Raw genomic sequence first — 15,967 nt, forward strand, 5'->3', positions numbered from 1 at the left:
ACTCTAGTCATGAGTATACCGAGCGCGGTTGTTGTCCGTCAGGCATTATCCGGCGTTCGGGATGTGTGTCACTGTTCCACCAGGAAAAGTTTATTTGAGATAAGTGTATTGGCTGTGTGTACTAAGACACACCAGCAGCCTGAAGCGCGCCTCCATCTTTTTGGTTGTGCTTTCCTCTTATCTCACACTGCTGCTCTTCGCTCAACGGGTTCAGGTCCACGCAGTTCCGGACAATGTGGCCCCTCTTCCCAGATGTGGAACGAAGTAGATGTCCGCGTGGGTTGCGAATAGTCAATGCTACTGACTGTCTGTAGTCGCGGCGTCGGGTTGTTTCTTACCTAGGTAGATAGTTTCTCGTCGAGCGACAAGACCGGAGCTGTGGTGGATTGCTGACCACCGGGCGACAATGACACTGACGGCCCCTCAGCTTGCCCGCCCGGTCGGAGTCAACAGCAGTGGCTGCAGCGGCAGCGGCAACCGGCGAGATAACAACCGCAATATCCTCCTACCTCGCACGAGGACGCGGAATCTATATAGACCAAGTAGAGATAACCACCGTGTACTCGGTACGCCCAGCAACAGGCCACTAACAAAGCTATTGGAATAGGTATCTTTGCTATCGCCGTCTTGGAGGCCGCCAATCTCTTCGACATGGATGATTGTGCGCATTGCTCCATGTGACACGCTCGGATCGACCCAGTTGCGGTCGTGTGGGCAGACCGCCAGTCTGTAGGTGGTCGGGTTGGCCATTGTCTCTGAAGAGAATGTCTGTAGAGTGTGTAGCTTGTCCTGTACGCTTCACGACACTTGAACGAAATAGAGAATGGGCCATGGCATTGTCCCTACTACAAACAGTCGCCCTTCTTGAAACACAAAACGTTATTACAACATGTTTGCTTCCGCCGGACTTCTCGCAGGAAGGAAAAAAAGTGGAACCGCGCTGCGAACTGGCGAGCTGGATACGAAATAAAGGTTTCAACCAATTCCAACTAAGGACGGTCCTCCCGTAGTACCCGTTTCGCTAATGCAAACTCCGATACTGCTTATATACCTAGTGGGGATGAGGATCATCGTACGAAGTATCCTGAGTACGGATTATGGTACTGCTAATACTGCTCCGCTCATTCAGGCAGGACAGGAATTGCTGAGAGGGCCGACTGCGGAGGAAGGGAATGATTGACTGAACTCTCTCCAAGTGAGTTGTGAGGTTCAATTTCATTGGAAACTCCGCGCTTGTTTGCTGCACATATTGATTTCGACGCAATCTACCTTGTACAGCCGGTCGCCTCGTAATGCTGATGCCATGCGGGCTCCGCCCTTGTCTTATCTACAGGGTGCTTCAAGGCTCCAGATGCTGGTCCCGTGCTTGTCGCAGCCTTATCCAAGAAGGCGATCATTTGCACCATTCGACAACACTCCCACTTAGCCTGTTGAACAGGGCGTCCGGGTCACCCAAAGTTCCCCCAAAAGGAATTCCCTGTCCGTGAACCTGCCCAGTATCGTACATCTCAGGGGTATCCATTTGTAGATCGTAATTCGTCTCATCATTAAAGGCGTCTCTCTAAGCATCTCAAGACTCCAAATGAACTTCGGGCATATGTCCGTGCTTTGTTCTCAGACTCAGCTCCCCACTGGCGCGCCCAACGACTGACTGAAAGGTCACCGCCTGTAGGCTTTCCATCCGGAAACTGGTCAATTGATTCTTGCTCCCGGGTGATGGCATGATGCACAAAGCATATGCTCACACAGATCCAGGTTTTGGCCTCTTGGGCCACCAAAACCTGCGGCGGGCGCCGAAACTTGATCGATCCCGTCCCGCAGACGTTTTTATAATTCCAGCTCACATATCGAGTTGGCGACAACTCAGATCCTATTCGCTCTTTTGACTTGAGGGAGTTGTTCCGAGTGAGAATTGGATCATTGGTGGAGTCTGGCTGCAGAGATAAAGCATCAAGTTCTCAGAGTGTTGAATGGGCGCAGTCCACGTTGGGTATAACAACCTGGGGGGGGGTGGTTTATTGTGGGTGCGTGGTTCCCCACCTTGACGCAAGGCAGAGATCTGATCTAACTCTTAGAGGCAGTGGCGTAACGTCCAGCTATATAATTGGCTCGGGGAACGCGGAGAGCTCCGCGAGTGAATCGCTTAGGTACTTCGATCACGTGGGATGTCCACACTTCCTGCGTGTGATTGTAGATTCTGATTGGTCTAGCGTCATCGAGCCTTGTTCATTGGACAGCGAAAAGACACGTACTGCCTTGCCCGCCGGATTGGAGTTGTTCCGTTCCTAATTTCACCTGCGACATCTACACTGTGGCATTGTGCACTTCCACCTCGTCGTCGTCCCAAGAATCAACTTAACTTTCCATCATCAATATCCTCATTGACATCCTCAAACATTCCCTGAATCTGAGCGTGATTGATTGCTTTGCTGGTGGTTTAAGGAGTCCAAACGGGCTTTGTTACTTGTCTATTTCACAACGTCGTTGTAAATTCGTCTCGCCACCTCTCCATCCTCCAAAACCATTCAGATTTGAGAAGCCTTGAAAAGAGACTTAGCACCACTTTACCACACGTCCCCGCCCGGCTCTTATTGTCTCCACAACTGCAAAATGGACTGCTTTCCAAGTGTTCGCCATCCCTTGCCTGACTCCGAACATCTCATGCCCTCGGAGCAGTCGTATAGCTACTTGGTCAACCCCAAGGCAGCAGCACTATGGTTCGCTGCTCGGCACAAAATCCGAGAGAGACAGGACTTTGCACAGTCACGTAAGGTTCCTGTTATTATCGGCGGCGCAGACGACGCGCTAGTCTTGAAACAGATCGCAGGGCTTGTGGAAATCCCCGAGGTTGAATGGGCTCAAACCATCGACGAGGCCGCTAAATATGCGAAGTTTTGGGCTGAAAGTGCTGCTGCTATTGCTGATGATCTTGTTGCTGAAGCAGATGCAGCCGCCGCCGCCGAAGATGCTGCTGCTGTTGAAGATGCTGCCGAGGCCAAGGCTGTTGCTGCTGCTGCTGCTGTTGAAGATGCTGCTGGGGCTAAGGCTGCTGCTGCTGACGCGGCTACTGCAGCGGCTGATAATAGGCCTGAATTTGTCTTGATCTGCACCATCAGCAAAGAAGCTGAATATCGCCTCAGCGAATGGTGGGACAAGTCGAATAGACTCCTCATTCAGTTCAAGGGCAAGGCGCGATATGCGAACAAGTTTAACCCTGATGCAAAAGTACGTTTCTGAACAATCGACCCTATCCACCATTACTATGTTTACCAGTCGGAGCCGTATGACTAACATCTGTCGCGCACTTAAGCCATGGAATCTAAGCGCACCGACTCAAGACTCAACAAAGCCTATCAGGGTTCTCTCACTTGGAGGTGCGTTCTCACCGTCACCGTCTTTTGTTCATACTGAAAAAAGAAAATCGGCCAGACGGAATGAATTGTGATCCAACCGCGCAGATTGATTTTATCAAAGGCCTCATGGACACGACCACTCCTGGTCTTAGACCGTGTGATGCATTTGACCTCATCGGCGGCGTTGGCACCGGAGGGTAAGTTCAATTCCAGGCACATGACTTCCTTAGATCGTCCTTACTGATTTTTGTGCCTTGTGCAGAGTCTGTGCCATAATCCTCGGACGACTCGGTCTCACTGTCGACGACTGTTCCAAATACCTGCCGGCAGCAGCTATTCTTCCCTCTATCCCAGAAGCCGCAAACCTGGTACCCATCCTGGATCCGAAAAATGATGTCGGTTCCACCTGTAACGAAAACAAACCATACATGTAAGTTTCTCGGCCCTATCTGTTGGGCATAAAGCTTGCGGCTGTCTGACATGGATTTTATTCTACTATAGCTTCGTTGTCGCAAATCTAAACAACAGACAAGACGAAGTGCTATTGCGTTCATATTATGCTCCTTGCGAGGATTCTGAGGTCTCCAGGCAGACCAAAGTGCCACAAGCTTCGCTAGCGACCCTTGCGGCGGTGTACCAGGACTCTGCCGAGTACGAAGACCTGGCAACCTATCTGGAATTCGCACAGGATTTGCACCCAAACATGCGGGACTGGAAGTTTTCTCCATCACAGGCCTTGACCACGGGAGAAGACCAAGTCGACGCGACCACCAACGATCCGATATACCACGTCTACCGTGAGGCTCGGGAATTCTGGCCTGACGAGGAAATCAGGATTGCGAGCTTCATGCCTGAACCGAAGAGCAAGTCCCCGGGATCCACAGCTGGTAGAGACGAGGTACGAGGATTCCGGGACTTGCACATCTCGAATCACAAGGGCGATATCGGTCAGCCGCTGCTCCTCCGCGCCGTCAATCGCGATGAGATTGCTTCGCCGTCATTCGCGGAGAAGGCAAAGGCATTCTGGGCTGATTGAAAGGGTTGGGTCTCTTGACCGGCCAATTTTGCCTTCAGAGTCTAGACAGAATCCGGTGAGAATGGGGGGATGGGCAAATTCTGCAAATCTTACTTTGTATGCGTATCTTTCCCAAACCGGCTTTCACGAACAGGGTCAGGGAGAGCTTCGCAAATTCTCTCTCTCTCTCACACACACACACTTTCGGAATACCGATCCTCAGTGTCCCAGAGAGACATGGGCATGGGCCTGGGCCTGGGCCTTCGGGTGGCAATCTACAAGCGAACAGCCCTCAATCGACCAAAGTCGGATCTCATGACGGAATTGACAGGTGGGGCGCACATCAACCTCCTATCTAATCCGTCATTGTATCCCCAGATTTACAGAGAGAGATATACTCTGTGGGACCTGACCGAAAAAGCGATTCTCTTTTTGCTGAGGACACGCGCGGCGGAATTGGACCGATCGATCGCTGGTGGAGGGGGGAAGTCTAGATCCGTATCGAAAATTCTGCGGCAGAAAGGGGGCTAGTTGGTGGGTTTGCTCTACTTTGGTGACTGACTGGGTGTGGAATGAGGCGCCGGTCACTGTGGAATGCGAAGAGCGATATGTATGTGTACGAATAGGATGGCGAGTCCAGAGATGGATTCTGGCGAAGCTACACTTGGGAGCCTAGAGGAATTTCCGGGGGGGGGGAAAGAAAGTAGCTTTCATGATACCCTTTTCACTTGCTTTCATCGATGATCATGATTACCTAGGTATGATGATAGTCAACGCATTCCTTCCTTGCATGGTCATTACTTCGTGATGTCTTTTTACTTGTTCCATTGATGATATTAAATGCATTCCTTTCATGGATCATTACCTCATGAACTTCGTCCCACTCAGTCCTTGTGTTCCTTTGGTGCTACGAGTAACCCCTGTAGATTCCCAAACAACGGAACAAACGACCAACAACTTCCATAACTTCTGAAGCCGCGGGTTGAGAACGGGCCTCAAGACATCAGAGCGGCGGTGGTGCAGAATCCTCCTCACTCATCGTACAAAAGATGCAAGGTCGTCGGGATGGGCGACTCCTTTGCATTCGCGTCAAGATAGATCTTTGCCTTGACGCCTGCAATATCCTGCTCAATGACGCTGAATCTTCCTAATTTACCCTCTGCGCGACGGAGGTTCTTGAGACGGAAGACTTCCTTGAGCGTGGCGACGAGGGCGGGGCCAATCAGTCTGGCGCCGAAGCAGTAGTGCATGCCGTGACCGAGGAGTGTGTACGACGACATGGGGCGATGGGGGTCGATTTTTTCGGGGTCAGGGAAAGCGACGGGGTCCATGGCTGCCGAGGACGTGGCGATGAGAACGTATTGACCGGCCTTGATGTGGAGGGAGCCACGGGCGCCGTCTTCAAAGGTGACGTCCTTGGAGGCGACGCGAGGTAGACCGGGCACGACGCCGGCGTGCCGCATGCCTTCGAACACGAATCCCAGCAGTTCCTTGTCTGAAGCTTCGTCATCCTTTTGTGCCAGCTCCACGATTCGCGCCTTATATTGCTCATACCCTTCACTAAGGTAGAGGTCGATGAGGAGGGAGGCCTGCTGGGTGATGTTGCCCGCGACTGGGGCACTCATGCCGATACAATCACCCACAATGTCACCCAGGTCCAATCCCGTCTTGTTCAACGCATGATAAAACTGGTCCGCGTCGGGCCCGACCTCATAAGCTGAGCCCTTGGCCAGCCAGTCCACAATGTACTCGGTCAGACCCCGCTGAGTGCGGAGATGAGCTGCAAAGATCTGTCTCAGAATCGGCGCGACCGTCTCGGCCGTCTCCCTCAACTTCCACTCGTTGACCGGCAGGATGTTGAAGCTTTGGTACATGAAGAGGACCAGGTAGATGTCGAACAGTTCCGGAATTGTGACCAGACCGCGAGGGTGGGCCGCGTCCTTGATTGGGATGGCGAAACGGCGTGCGAGCCACATGATAGGCGTGACGTTGCACACATCTCGGACGATATCGATCGATCTGCGATGGTCGGGATAGTTCAAGGTGCTTTTCCGAATCAGGCTCCTGACGGTTTCTCGGAAGAACTTTGTGAGGTTCTGTTCAAAATTCTCCTCAAAGAAGACCTTGTGGAGGATAACAGAACGGGGGTCGTGGCGGGCTTGGTCGTCCCAACCGATCATGAATTCGTGGCCGTCGGTGCAGTTGCGGATGGCGGCTTGGTACATGACGTGGAAAGTTTCTCGATCTTCAAAGGCCTTCTTGACACCTTCTTGAGTGTGGATGCCCACCAGCTTCATCACATTTGGTGGGGGTCTCCGAAGGTCGTACTTCGCCACCACCTTATTGCCTTCGAGTATGCCCTGGACGGCTTCAGGCGTGTAGAACGGCATCAAGGCATATGTGGATGTGCCAGTGAACTCGCCAGGCAGGCCGTTGAAGATGAGCTTGGCGAGTATGCCTCCGTATGCGCCTCCTGGGAGGTCGGCGAGTTTGGAAACGCCCCAGTTGGTCAGGGTGTTGCTGTTGAAATCGTACGTGAGGAAGCGGTCACCTCGGACCAGGGCTACAGCGTCGTCGAGGATGCCACGTCCAGTTGTTTGACCGGGACAGACACCACTACCCGGCATTGGTGGCTTGGTACACTCTGCCTGCAGACCGGGATATAGTTCAAGATTGTCGATGTGACCGTACAAGAGCTCGGCGGCTCGAGAAACTGCCGGATCATCGTTCCATTCCGAGAAACTCTTGTACGCTGTCAAGTTGAGGTATCTCCGGAACCTGGGAAATACCGGTCAGCTATCTGCAGTGACCACGTCACCAGAATTTTCAAAGAGATGTCTTGAGACTCACTCGTTCAACGTGCAGGTGTTGAATATCTCTCTGGCCTGAAGCTGGCCCATGAGGTCCACCACCTTCAGGCTAGCTGGTGTCCCATTAGCACCAAATGCGTGAGCTGGCTCTTCGATGCAGTCTTTGATGAGGCGGCCCAGATCGGCGTCATCGAAGCTTCCGTCTGGACCGCGCTCCAGACCTCCAAATGTCCATTCGCTGGCGGGTTTGGACATTAGGTCCTTGGTGATTTTCGAAGTCATCTGCCAGAAGAGCCCCGGCGTCATTTCGTCGATGGACTTGATCTGTGGAAGACTCGAACTAATGACCTCTTCCATCCACTTCGCGTCGGCGGCGCTGAGTGCGGCGTGCCAGTGGTAGAGAACTGCAAACTCCACCGAGACGGCGTTACCCAGACCTCTCTCTACACGTCCTCCTTGTGCAGACCTGATCTCCTCTCCCAAGTTGAGCGACCACTCCGAGTTAGCCCGAGGAGTGTTCAAGATGGCGGCGACGTAATCTCTCAGTACCACAGAGGCGAAGAAACCGACATTAATGTTTCTGCTAAGCTGGAAAATGTCTTCGTCTTGCCTATGGTTGGGTTAGTCAGATACTTAACTGACCAAATGGTGATGTCGGTGGAATGAGACTCACTCTTTTTGTTGAGCTTCTGTCAATTTGTCCCACGACCCGTAAGTTCCTTGCTCATTGATGGACAAGAGCGTTTCGGCAATGTGGTTGTGGTTCCTGGAAAACATCATCAGAACAGCAATGACGCCCGGTGGCATCAGCATGATCCTCTCTGAAGCGATCGAATCCGGATAGATCAGGCCGTTCTTGTAAGTCCGCACGCGTTTTTGTTCATTGCTTGTGTTTCCGTAGAGTGTGCTGAGGTCGACATAGCTGGACGTCTCGTTCACCCACTTATTGTCCCTTGAAGTCTGGAAGCACTCGTGGATGACGACTGTGGCGAAGGAGAAGAACAATCTGTTCAACCCGGATGGGTGCTTGCGGAACTCGCCTTCTTTTCGCCTGAGCAGATATTCAAAGACAAGTTCGACATCTGGCAAGTTGGGGCCTTTTGGTTTCATAGGCGGCACGCTTCGGCTGTAAGGTGAGCCTGCCTTTCCCAGCTCAGGATCCCAGAGATTATTATTACCTCCGTCGTGCCTCCTGTATCTCGTGGTTGGGCCAGCGAGGGTTCCTGGTGGGTGAGGCAAGTCGTCCCATAGCATTTTTATGAACTGACCAGCGGCGTCGGCACCCAGTCTGCTGTTGGGAGGCAGAGATTGCAGCATATGCACGCCGTGCTCGAGCAACAGCTCTTTATCATTCAGGGGCTGTCCCGACACCACTGTCTTGAAGGCTTGGACCATGGTGGCAGCGTTGTCTCGACCTAGATGAGTTAAGTCATGGAGTAGCGACGTCTGATTGACCGAGGGCGTGGCCGCCGCTTCGGCATCCGTCCGCCCATCTGGAGCGGTGGGAGCATTTTGGAAAATGGTTGCCTGCAATTTGTGCAATTGTTCCATATTGACCGAGTTGTCGTAGGGGCACCTTGGCTTCCTGCGTTGCTTTCAACCTGCTGGCCTGGAATAAGGCAACTAGAAGATGACCTGGGGCCTGCAAGGATGGAGCGGGGGAATGTGCTACATAGATATGCCTGGGCAGATGGAGCGAAGTGGTTCAACCTTCACGTAATGTTCGGTCTGTGCAGCTAAAGACGGCGGGGACCCGGGACGATGAGTGGAAGGACATGGTTCACAGACCTGTCTAGACCGACCGGATTTGGTGTCACGACGATGTTTTAGAGGTTCTCACGAGAATTGACATCCAGTTGCGGCATAGGTCAGTGCCCGATTCCTGCTGGCGTGGTGTCTTTTACTGTCAATCATGCCCGGTGCCCTATGGGAAGCTGGACAAACATTGTTAGCCAAAGTAATTTTCAGCTCGGTGGAGTACGAGTCCCTTGGCATGTCACACGTATAGCCAGCCTACCAGTTCTCCAAAGGTAAATCGCATGGTCGAGACGCTATGAGGGCGGTTCGCGACACAATCAGCCAGCCGTATGGATGCTCCTCTCCGGGTTTGCGCTGAGGGCCACACCTCGTGTCACACTCTTGCTGCGTGAGGGGACATGGCTTGACCGAACTCTTCTGGCCGTGATCCGCAGGTTTCCCCAGCTCCCTCCATCTCCAGCAACACACGCAAGAACTTCCATGCTTATCCCCATGAGGCTTGATTCGTTGCTGAGGGGCATGGGTAACGGAGCCGTTTGATCTTGTTTGCGTTAAGCAGCGTCGGTCGTCGATTCGGTTCGTTCCGAAGAAGATGGGTTCGCATATCAGTATGCGAGGTGGGCCCAGTGGCAATGGGCCCTGGCAAAACGGCTGATTGACAACACAAATCGCTTGAGCAAACCAAGGGCATCAGAGCTTTCTTCCCATCTGACGGGGAAGTGATGCCCAACGCAGAGAGTGTGTGCGGGGGGGTTCACATTTTGAGTCTCGAATCAGGCATTGAGGGAGATCATTGTCCTACAGGAGCGAGAAGAGGGCGCAGTCTCGACATGCACCCCACATTCGGGCGCCCAAGTTCCTTTCCGATTTCAGATCGAGAATCTCGCTGTTTAGTCAGAACTGAGACTCAACCATTCTGAGCGTGGGCTTGGCTTGGCGTTCTCCCCACAATCAGGCACAGCTCAGTAATAAGGGGGCATAAGCATCAGATTGCCAGGATAAGTATCTCGTAATTCAGGCAGCACAAATCCGGATACTATATAAACAGACATTTGGACATAGTCACCCAATACTCAAGCTTTGAATATTAAACATGCATCCGGCAAAGCGTATCGGTACTTCAGAGAGGAGCAACAGCCACCATCTGCCTCGGCGTGCAGGGATGGCGGCGCTTTCTCCCGGCTAACACGGCACGCGTCTCCGAAACAAGGATAGCACCGTCGTCACCAGAGACACTGGTCGGTCGACTTGAAAATCTGCTCTTCGCGCTGAGGCATATTTTGTCTATGCTGTCAATATGTTTTGTCTTTGGCTAAAGCATGTCAACCGACCTGAAGGAGCCTGCCACGCCTCTTCACCGCCTCGAACATGGCCCGCATGAGAAACACGTCGCCCAAGACGACCTCGACCGGGAAGTCGTTGCGTCGTTTGACAGCCCCTTCGATCTTCCGATATGGCGGAAATGGGTCATGACCACTCTGCTGGCCTTGATGACTACGGCCGTCACGTTTGCAAGCTCTGTCTGGTCTGCAACCATCACCGTCACGTCAAAGGAGTTCAACGTCAGTGAAACAGTGTCACTATTGGGGGTTTCGCTGTATGTCTTGGGATTTGCTGTCGGTCCCATTGTTTGGGGTACGTATGCCACTCTGCGTCCATTGAGATGACCTTGTCTATATCTCTCCGAGTCAATCGTGCTAACCTGACGGTGTGGTTGTTGAAGGCCCCTTATCAGAATTCAAAGGACGTCGTTTGCCACTCTTTTCAGCCTTCTTCATCTGGACACTTCTCCAGATACCGATCGGAGTGGTCAAGAATCTGCCCGCCCTTCTTGTATGTCGCTTGTTGGCCGGCTGCTTCGGCGCTTCGCCCCAGGTCCTGGTCAGTGCCGCCTTCGCCGATTTTTGGGAGCCAGCCGAGCGTGGCGTCGCAACCGCAGTCTACTCGGTAGCTGTCTACGTGGGCCCTACTCTTGGACCCATTTTTGGAGCCCTTATCACCGAAAGCAGCCTTGGTTGGCACTGGACAGGCTGGATTTCCCTCATTCTGGGTGTTGTGGTTGGGATTCCAGCATTCCTCTTCATCCCGGAGACATATGGCCCAATACTCCAACAAAGAGCAAACAAGAAACTCATCCTGGCACGAGACTCGTCAGAATTGGTCGAACGAAACGCAAAGAAGGCTCAAGGCTTTACGGAATTTGTCCAAAAGTACATGTTCAAGCCGGCAATCATGTTCTGCGTCGAGCCAATGCTCATGGTCATGGCGTTGTATATTGCCATCGTCTATGGGATCCTCTATCTGACCTTCTTCGCATTTCCATATAGCTTTGTCCAAGGCCGAGGTTGGGATCCTCGCGTCGGAAGTCTCCCATTTTTAAGCATACTGACAAGTGTGATTGTGTCTTCGCTCGGGGTAGCGGTGTTTTCGAAACGATACTATCGTCCCAGGCTATTGGCTCGCGGTTCCGTCTTGCCCGAGGACCGATTACCACTGGTCATGCTCGGTAGCCTCATTCTGCCAGTCGGGCTCTTTTTCTTCGCCTGGACTTCGTCCAGCAAAATCTCCCCGGTCCCGCAAATCATCGCAGGGTTTTTCATCGGAAGTGGCATCATGCTCATTTTCACCAATGCCGTGGCCTTTCTGGTGGACATCTACCTTCAATCCGCTGCCAGTGCCATGGCGGCCAGTACGATCGTGAGGAGTTTAGTGGCAGCCGGCTTTCCATTGGCTGCGCCACGCATGTATAAATCCTTGGGCACAGCATGGGCTACGAGCGTCCTCGGCTTCCTGTGCGTGTTGGCCATTCCAGCTCCGTTCCTCTTCTACAGGTATGGGCGGAAGTTGCGACAGATGTCACGGTTTGCTCCAACGCCAGATTAAGTTACCCTTCGACAACGGCACGCAGTCAGATCAGGATCAAACCGCCGAAGATAGTGGTCCGGCCGCTTTCACCACAAATTTGTATATATATATGAGGCCATGGCCAGAGAGGACATGAGAAATATACTTTGAATCCCACCCAAGTCGACAAGAGCCTTCCAGGTTATGACGAAAAGGAGTAAATTACAGCCAAGACGCTAGTAATTGTGCCAATAAAAGCGGCTCAGCCTCTTTCACTGGGATCTGGAAGGCAGCTAGCTTCAACTTGTGTCTAACTCTAGCCAGTACTCAGCCGACAATTACATAGCGACTCCGGACGGGTGCTTCTAACCGGTATCAGTCGGGATAAAGGCTGTCCTTTCCAACCTTTTCTGCGTCTCTCTCTCATGTGGGCAGATTCCTGAGATCCATCTTTCCATGCAGCTGTACCTTCTCAGTCAAGATTCCGACCGCGGACAAGGCTCCATCGAGATTGACGGCCTGCATTGGGGACTGACAACCCACAACTTGGACGCATCTGATGTCGAGGAAGTACAATTCACTTGCGTCTCGTATACGTGGGGCGAAGGGAGAGAAAGCAGTCCCTTTCATCCCTCTCACGAAGTTTCCGACCGGACCATACCCGCGCTGACCGCCGTTGTCAGACATCGCCCGTCTTGCACCCACATCTGGATCGATGCATTCTGTGTGCCTGTCGACGCTGCCCCCGAGAGGGCTCACACCCTGGAGAGCATGGGCTACATCTACTCCCGGGCCAATGAAGTCATTGTGGTGCTATCCGTGTCCGCCCACCCTGTACTCCAGAAGATGAACGCGTCCGATCGCGTCGACCCCGTCCATCTCGATATCTTAGAGAGGGAAGAGTGGGTTTCGAGGGCATGGACGTATCAGGAGGCGGCGAACAGCAAAGTCCTTTACATCACCTGCGAGGAGTCCCACGGGGTCATCATCCCAGGCAATCATTTCCTGAACTGCCTTGGCTACACGCTGACTCGCCTCGATGGCTCAGTCCCCTCGGCAAGCGAAAAGAGGCAGCGATACCCTCGTCTCGACGCATTCGAGGACCTGATCGCCGAGTACATGCTCGCTGGATATCAGGAGCGCTCCGCCTTGCAAGTCATGTCCAACATGGACCGTCGCACACAACGCCACGCCGAGGACCATTTCTATGCCATGATCGGCGCCATCAGCACGGCACGCGCCAGCTCCACCCCGGCTCTGGATCCTTGCGAGGCGTTCATGACCCTGTGTGAGAGGAAGGGAGACTACTCATTCATCTATTCTGCCGCGAAGCGGGACTCGACGCCGTCGAAACGCTGGCGTCCGGTGCCAGGAGATCTCCCAGCCATCCTACCTTGGCATTGTTACGGTGAGGGCCAGCCGGGTCACAAAGAGTCCGGGACATTGTATCTCGACCTGATGCTGCCGCTCGGGGTCTCGCCAATTGTTGACGACGGAAAGGAGTTTGTGCAAGCATGGCTTGCTGCGAGCAAATTCGTCTCTGTCGGGCCTGGTGACTCCCTCCAGGAAGCGGCCCATGCGGCCCTTCGGGTCATGGGCTTCAAAGGAAGTCCAGACTGCGTGACCACTTCGCATGGCTTCTTCTTCCCGTCAGAGCGAATCTCTGCCGACAAAGAATTCACAGTCCTGGTCGCAACGGCGGTACGATGGAGTTTTGGTGCGCCGGCCCTTGCTCGCTGCCGCCACGGAAACGAGGAAACGTTCACTCCGGGGGCTTTTTTTGGCCGTGTTGACAATGAAGCTGCTGTCTCGGTCAGGGTATCATGATCGACAGAGCGGGAAGACCGTCGAAGATTTGAACAAGGGAAACTGGGTTGTTTGTGTCAATGGGCGGAGAAGGTATCTTACTCAGAAGGCTTTGATTGAAACAACAACAGAAGCTCCATCCCGCCTGCCCCTCCTATCACGCTGTGTGCAACTCCGTCGTCGCAGAAACCGAGTTGCCACGGTGTGTCTGTCTAATAAATGCACTGGCTCCATTTCCACCGCCTCCCGCGCAGGTCAGCAGACGGCAAACCCGTCCAAAGGCCGACTGAGTATTCCGTAGTAATATGCACCCGTGCCTGTAACATATCCGTACATGGAACCTGCGTGTGTATACAACGGTATTGAAGTACACCGTGGTGACGGTGTATGTGCAGTGGTAGACCTCGTACGCTTGTAGACTAGAGTAATCGGGGGAAGGGGACGAGGGGCGTGCTGTGGAGGGGACCGAGCGGGCGAGGACTTTAGTGTCGGCTTGATTCCACGCCCTTGCATAAACGAAGTCCCCGTCCAGTGATATAATAATACTCCGTACACCTCCGTATAGGTAATCACATTCGAGATACACATCCAGGGAGGTTAGTCAATAGGGTTCCAATTTCACGGTGGCGCGAGGCAAGCGACTTCTTAGGCAGAACATGGGTAGCTAGTTGTTGCAACACAGTTCCATGGTCGGTTGTGTTAATATCAACCAACCTCTGGGTCCACGACTGCATTCTGACAGGGGCAACGACACCGGACACCGTGCATCAAACAGTCATACAACACGGAGGTGAATACGAGCGTGAGGCTCATGGTCATTTCCCTCACGAAAGTCTATAATAGAGTACCCAGCACTTCTCTCAACTGCCCCCTTCCCACACTCCTCAGTGTTCGCTTTGCGCGCCCAACATGGCCCCGGTTCCATTCTCCGACATCCTCCTCAACAACACCTCCCTGCTCAGTGCTGGCGGCGGCCCCGTGTGCGTCTTGGTCGGATGCACCGGGGGTGGAATCGGGCTGGCGACGCTGCACGCATTGCTGCGCCACACGTCGTCGCCAACCATCTACCTCGTCGACGGGAAGGCGGGGCTGGAGACCCTCGTCGCCTCCGTGCAGAGTCTCAATGAATCCGCGCGCCTGATCCCGGTCGTCGCGGAGGATTTCAGTATGGTGTCGTGTGCGCAGGACGCTGCAGGGCAGATCATCGCATCCGCCCCACCCAGGCTGGACATCCTGGTTATATCTCCTCCTCCAACCCCGCTGGAGGATGATTACCACACGCGCATGCTCACCCTCGTCACCCTGCTCCCGCTGCTGCGCAAAGCAGCGTCTCCGCGCGTGGTCAACGTCCTGGCCGGCGGAGGTGGCGGCGGGCGAGAGGACATCCCGCTCCAGGCGCAGCACGACCTCGGCATGACAACGTCCGCCATGACGACGCTATTCTTTGAACATCTAGCCCGCCAGCCCGAGAACGACAAGGTCGTGTTCCTGCACATCGAATACCCGGGCGTCGTGTTCGACAGCAGCAATGCCGCCGCCGAGACGGGCGAGAGGGTCCTCTTCGCCGCGACGAACGGCCGCTTCCGCCGCGTCCAGGACCCCGAGCGCGCAAAGGGCACGCTGATCCAGCAGGGCAGTGATGGCATCCTGGGCAGTGGCGTGTACCTCGTGAACGCGGACTCGAGCGTTGTCGAAGGTGGTGGGACGACGGAGTTGAAGAGACTAAGGGATGACATGGACATGGATGACGCTCGGCAGAAGGTCTGGGAGTATACGATGGGGCGAGTTGGAGAGGATTGAGAGGACGTGACAGAACAGGGGTATAGGTATGGGGTGGACGAGGAAGACAGTATATATAGAATACCGCTCGGCTAGCTGGACACGTCACAAACACGGAAACCCCAGCAGCAGGCGACTGCAGGAAGTAATTCGTAGAGAGAGGCAGTTCTCACTTTTGGCATAGGGTTCGTCCCTTCACTCCCAAGAGTAGGGCCCACAGGGTCCGGTCCAAAAAGAAAAATCCATTGGTATATATTTTATTCTTTCAGAATTGTCCATCACACCAAGACCCCCTTAGCTCGACGAGGGCGAAAATCCGAACGACTTCTTTCAGTCCAGGTCCTGTGCAGGTCAAACTAGCACCGGGCTAGCAGGCAGCAGGAACCTCGATTCGAATCCCACTTTCGCTCAGTTTTCGATCAAACCAAACAATCAAATAATCTAGGGTCTGTCAGGACAAACTCACAATAACGGGTGAGCAGGCAGCAGAACCTCGATTCGAACCTCTCCTCCTCCAACTCCGACTCCCTGGACTCAACTTATAGAAATTCGCAGTTATAACCGGCCGGCCGAGAAAAACCAACCCCCATTCGGGGGTGAGT

At 53.7% G+C, this 15,967-nt stretch overlaps 5 protein-coding genes across 5 annotated transcripts; 4 read left to right on the plus strand and 1 right to left on the minus strand.

Moving 5' to 3' along the window:
- Positions 1-2,610: 2,610 nt before the first annotated feature.
- Positions 2,611-4,389, plus strand: Z520_04544 (uncharacterized protein; the record flags this gene model as incomplete). The annotated part of the gene is made up of 5 exons (XM_016775050.1): positions 2,611-3,225; positions 3,311-3,374; positions 3,430-3,550; positions 3,616-3,783; positions 3,855-4,389. 5 exons carry the CDS (start codon positions 2,611-2,613, stop codon positions 4,387-4,389), a joined length of 1,503 nt encoding a protein of 500 aa, XP_016634030.1.
- Positions 4,390-5,399: 1,010 nt separating this feature from the next.
- Positions 5,400-8,729, minus strand: Z520_04545 (uncharacterized protein; the record flags this gene model as incomplete). Its single annotated transcript, XM_016775051.1, has 3 exons — positions 5,400-7,146; positions 7,219-7,788; positions 7,852-8,729. The coding sequence occupies 3 exons, from the start codon at positions 8,727-8,729 to the stop codon at positions 5,400-5,402; spliced, it is 3,195 nt and encodes a 1,064-aa protein (XP_016634031.1).
- Positions 8,730-10,255: 1,526 nt separating this feature from the next.
- On the plus strand, positions 10,256-11,819 carry Z520_04546 (uncharacterized protein; the record flags this gene model as incomplete). The annotated part of the gene is made up of 2 exons (XM_016775052.1): positions 10,256-10,571; positions 10,660-11,819. The coding sequence occupies 2 exons, from the start codon at positions 10,256-10,258 to the stop codon at positions 11,817-11,819; spliced, it is 1,476 nt and encodes a 491-aa protein (XP_016634032.1).
- A 417-nt stretch (positions 11,820-12,236) lies between these two features.
- On the plus strand, positions 12,237-13,607 carry Z520_04547 (uncharacterized protein; the record flags this gene model as incomplete). The annotated part of the gene is made up of 1 exon (XM_016775053.1): positions 12,237-13,607. The coding sequence occupies one exon, from the start codon at positions 12,237-12,239 to the stop codon at positions 13,605-13,607; it is 1,371 nt and encodes a 456-aa protein (XP_016634033.1).
- An 888-nt stretch (positions 13,608-14,495) lies between these two features.
- Z520_04548 (uncharacterized protein) lies at positions 14,496-15,386 on the plus strand (the record flags this gene model as incomplete). The annotated part of the gene is made up of 1 exon (XM_016775054.1): positions 14,496-15,386. One exon carries the CDS (start codon positions 14,496-14,498, stop codon positions 15,384-15,386), a length of 891 nt encoding a protein of 296 aa, XP_016634034.1.
- Between the last annotated feature and the right edge of the window lie 581 nt (positions 15,387-15,967).

Source organism: Fonsecaea multimorphosa (genome assembly GCF_000836435.1).
Source record: "Fonsecaea multimorphosa CBS 102226 unplaced genomic scaffold supercont1.7, whole genome shotgun sequence".
In the NCBI taxonomy this organism is placed as follows: Eukaryota; Fungi; Ascomycota; class Eurotiomycetes; order Chaetothyriales; family Herpotrichiellaceae; genus Fonsecaea; species Fonsecaea multimorphosa.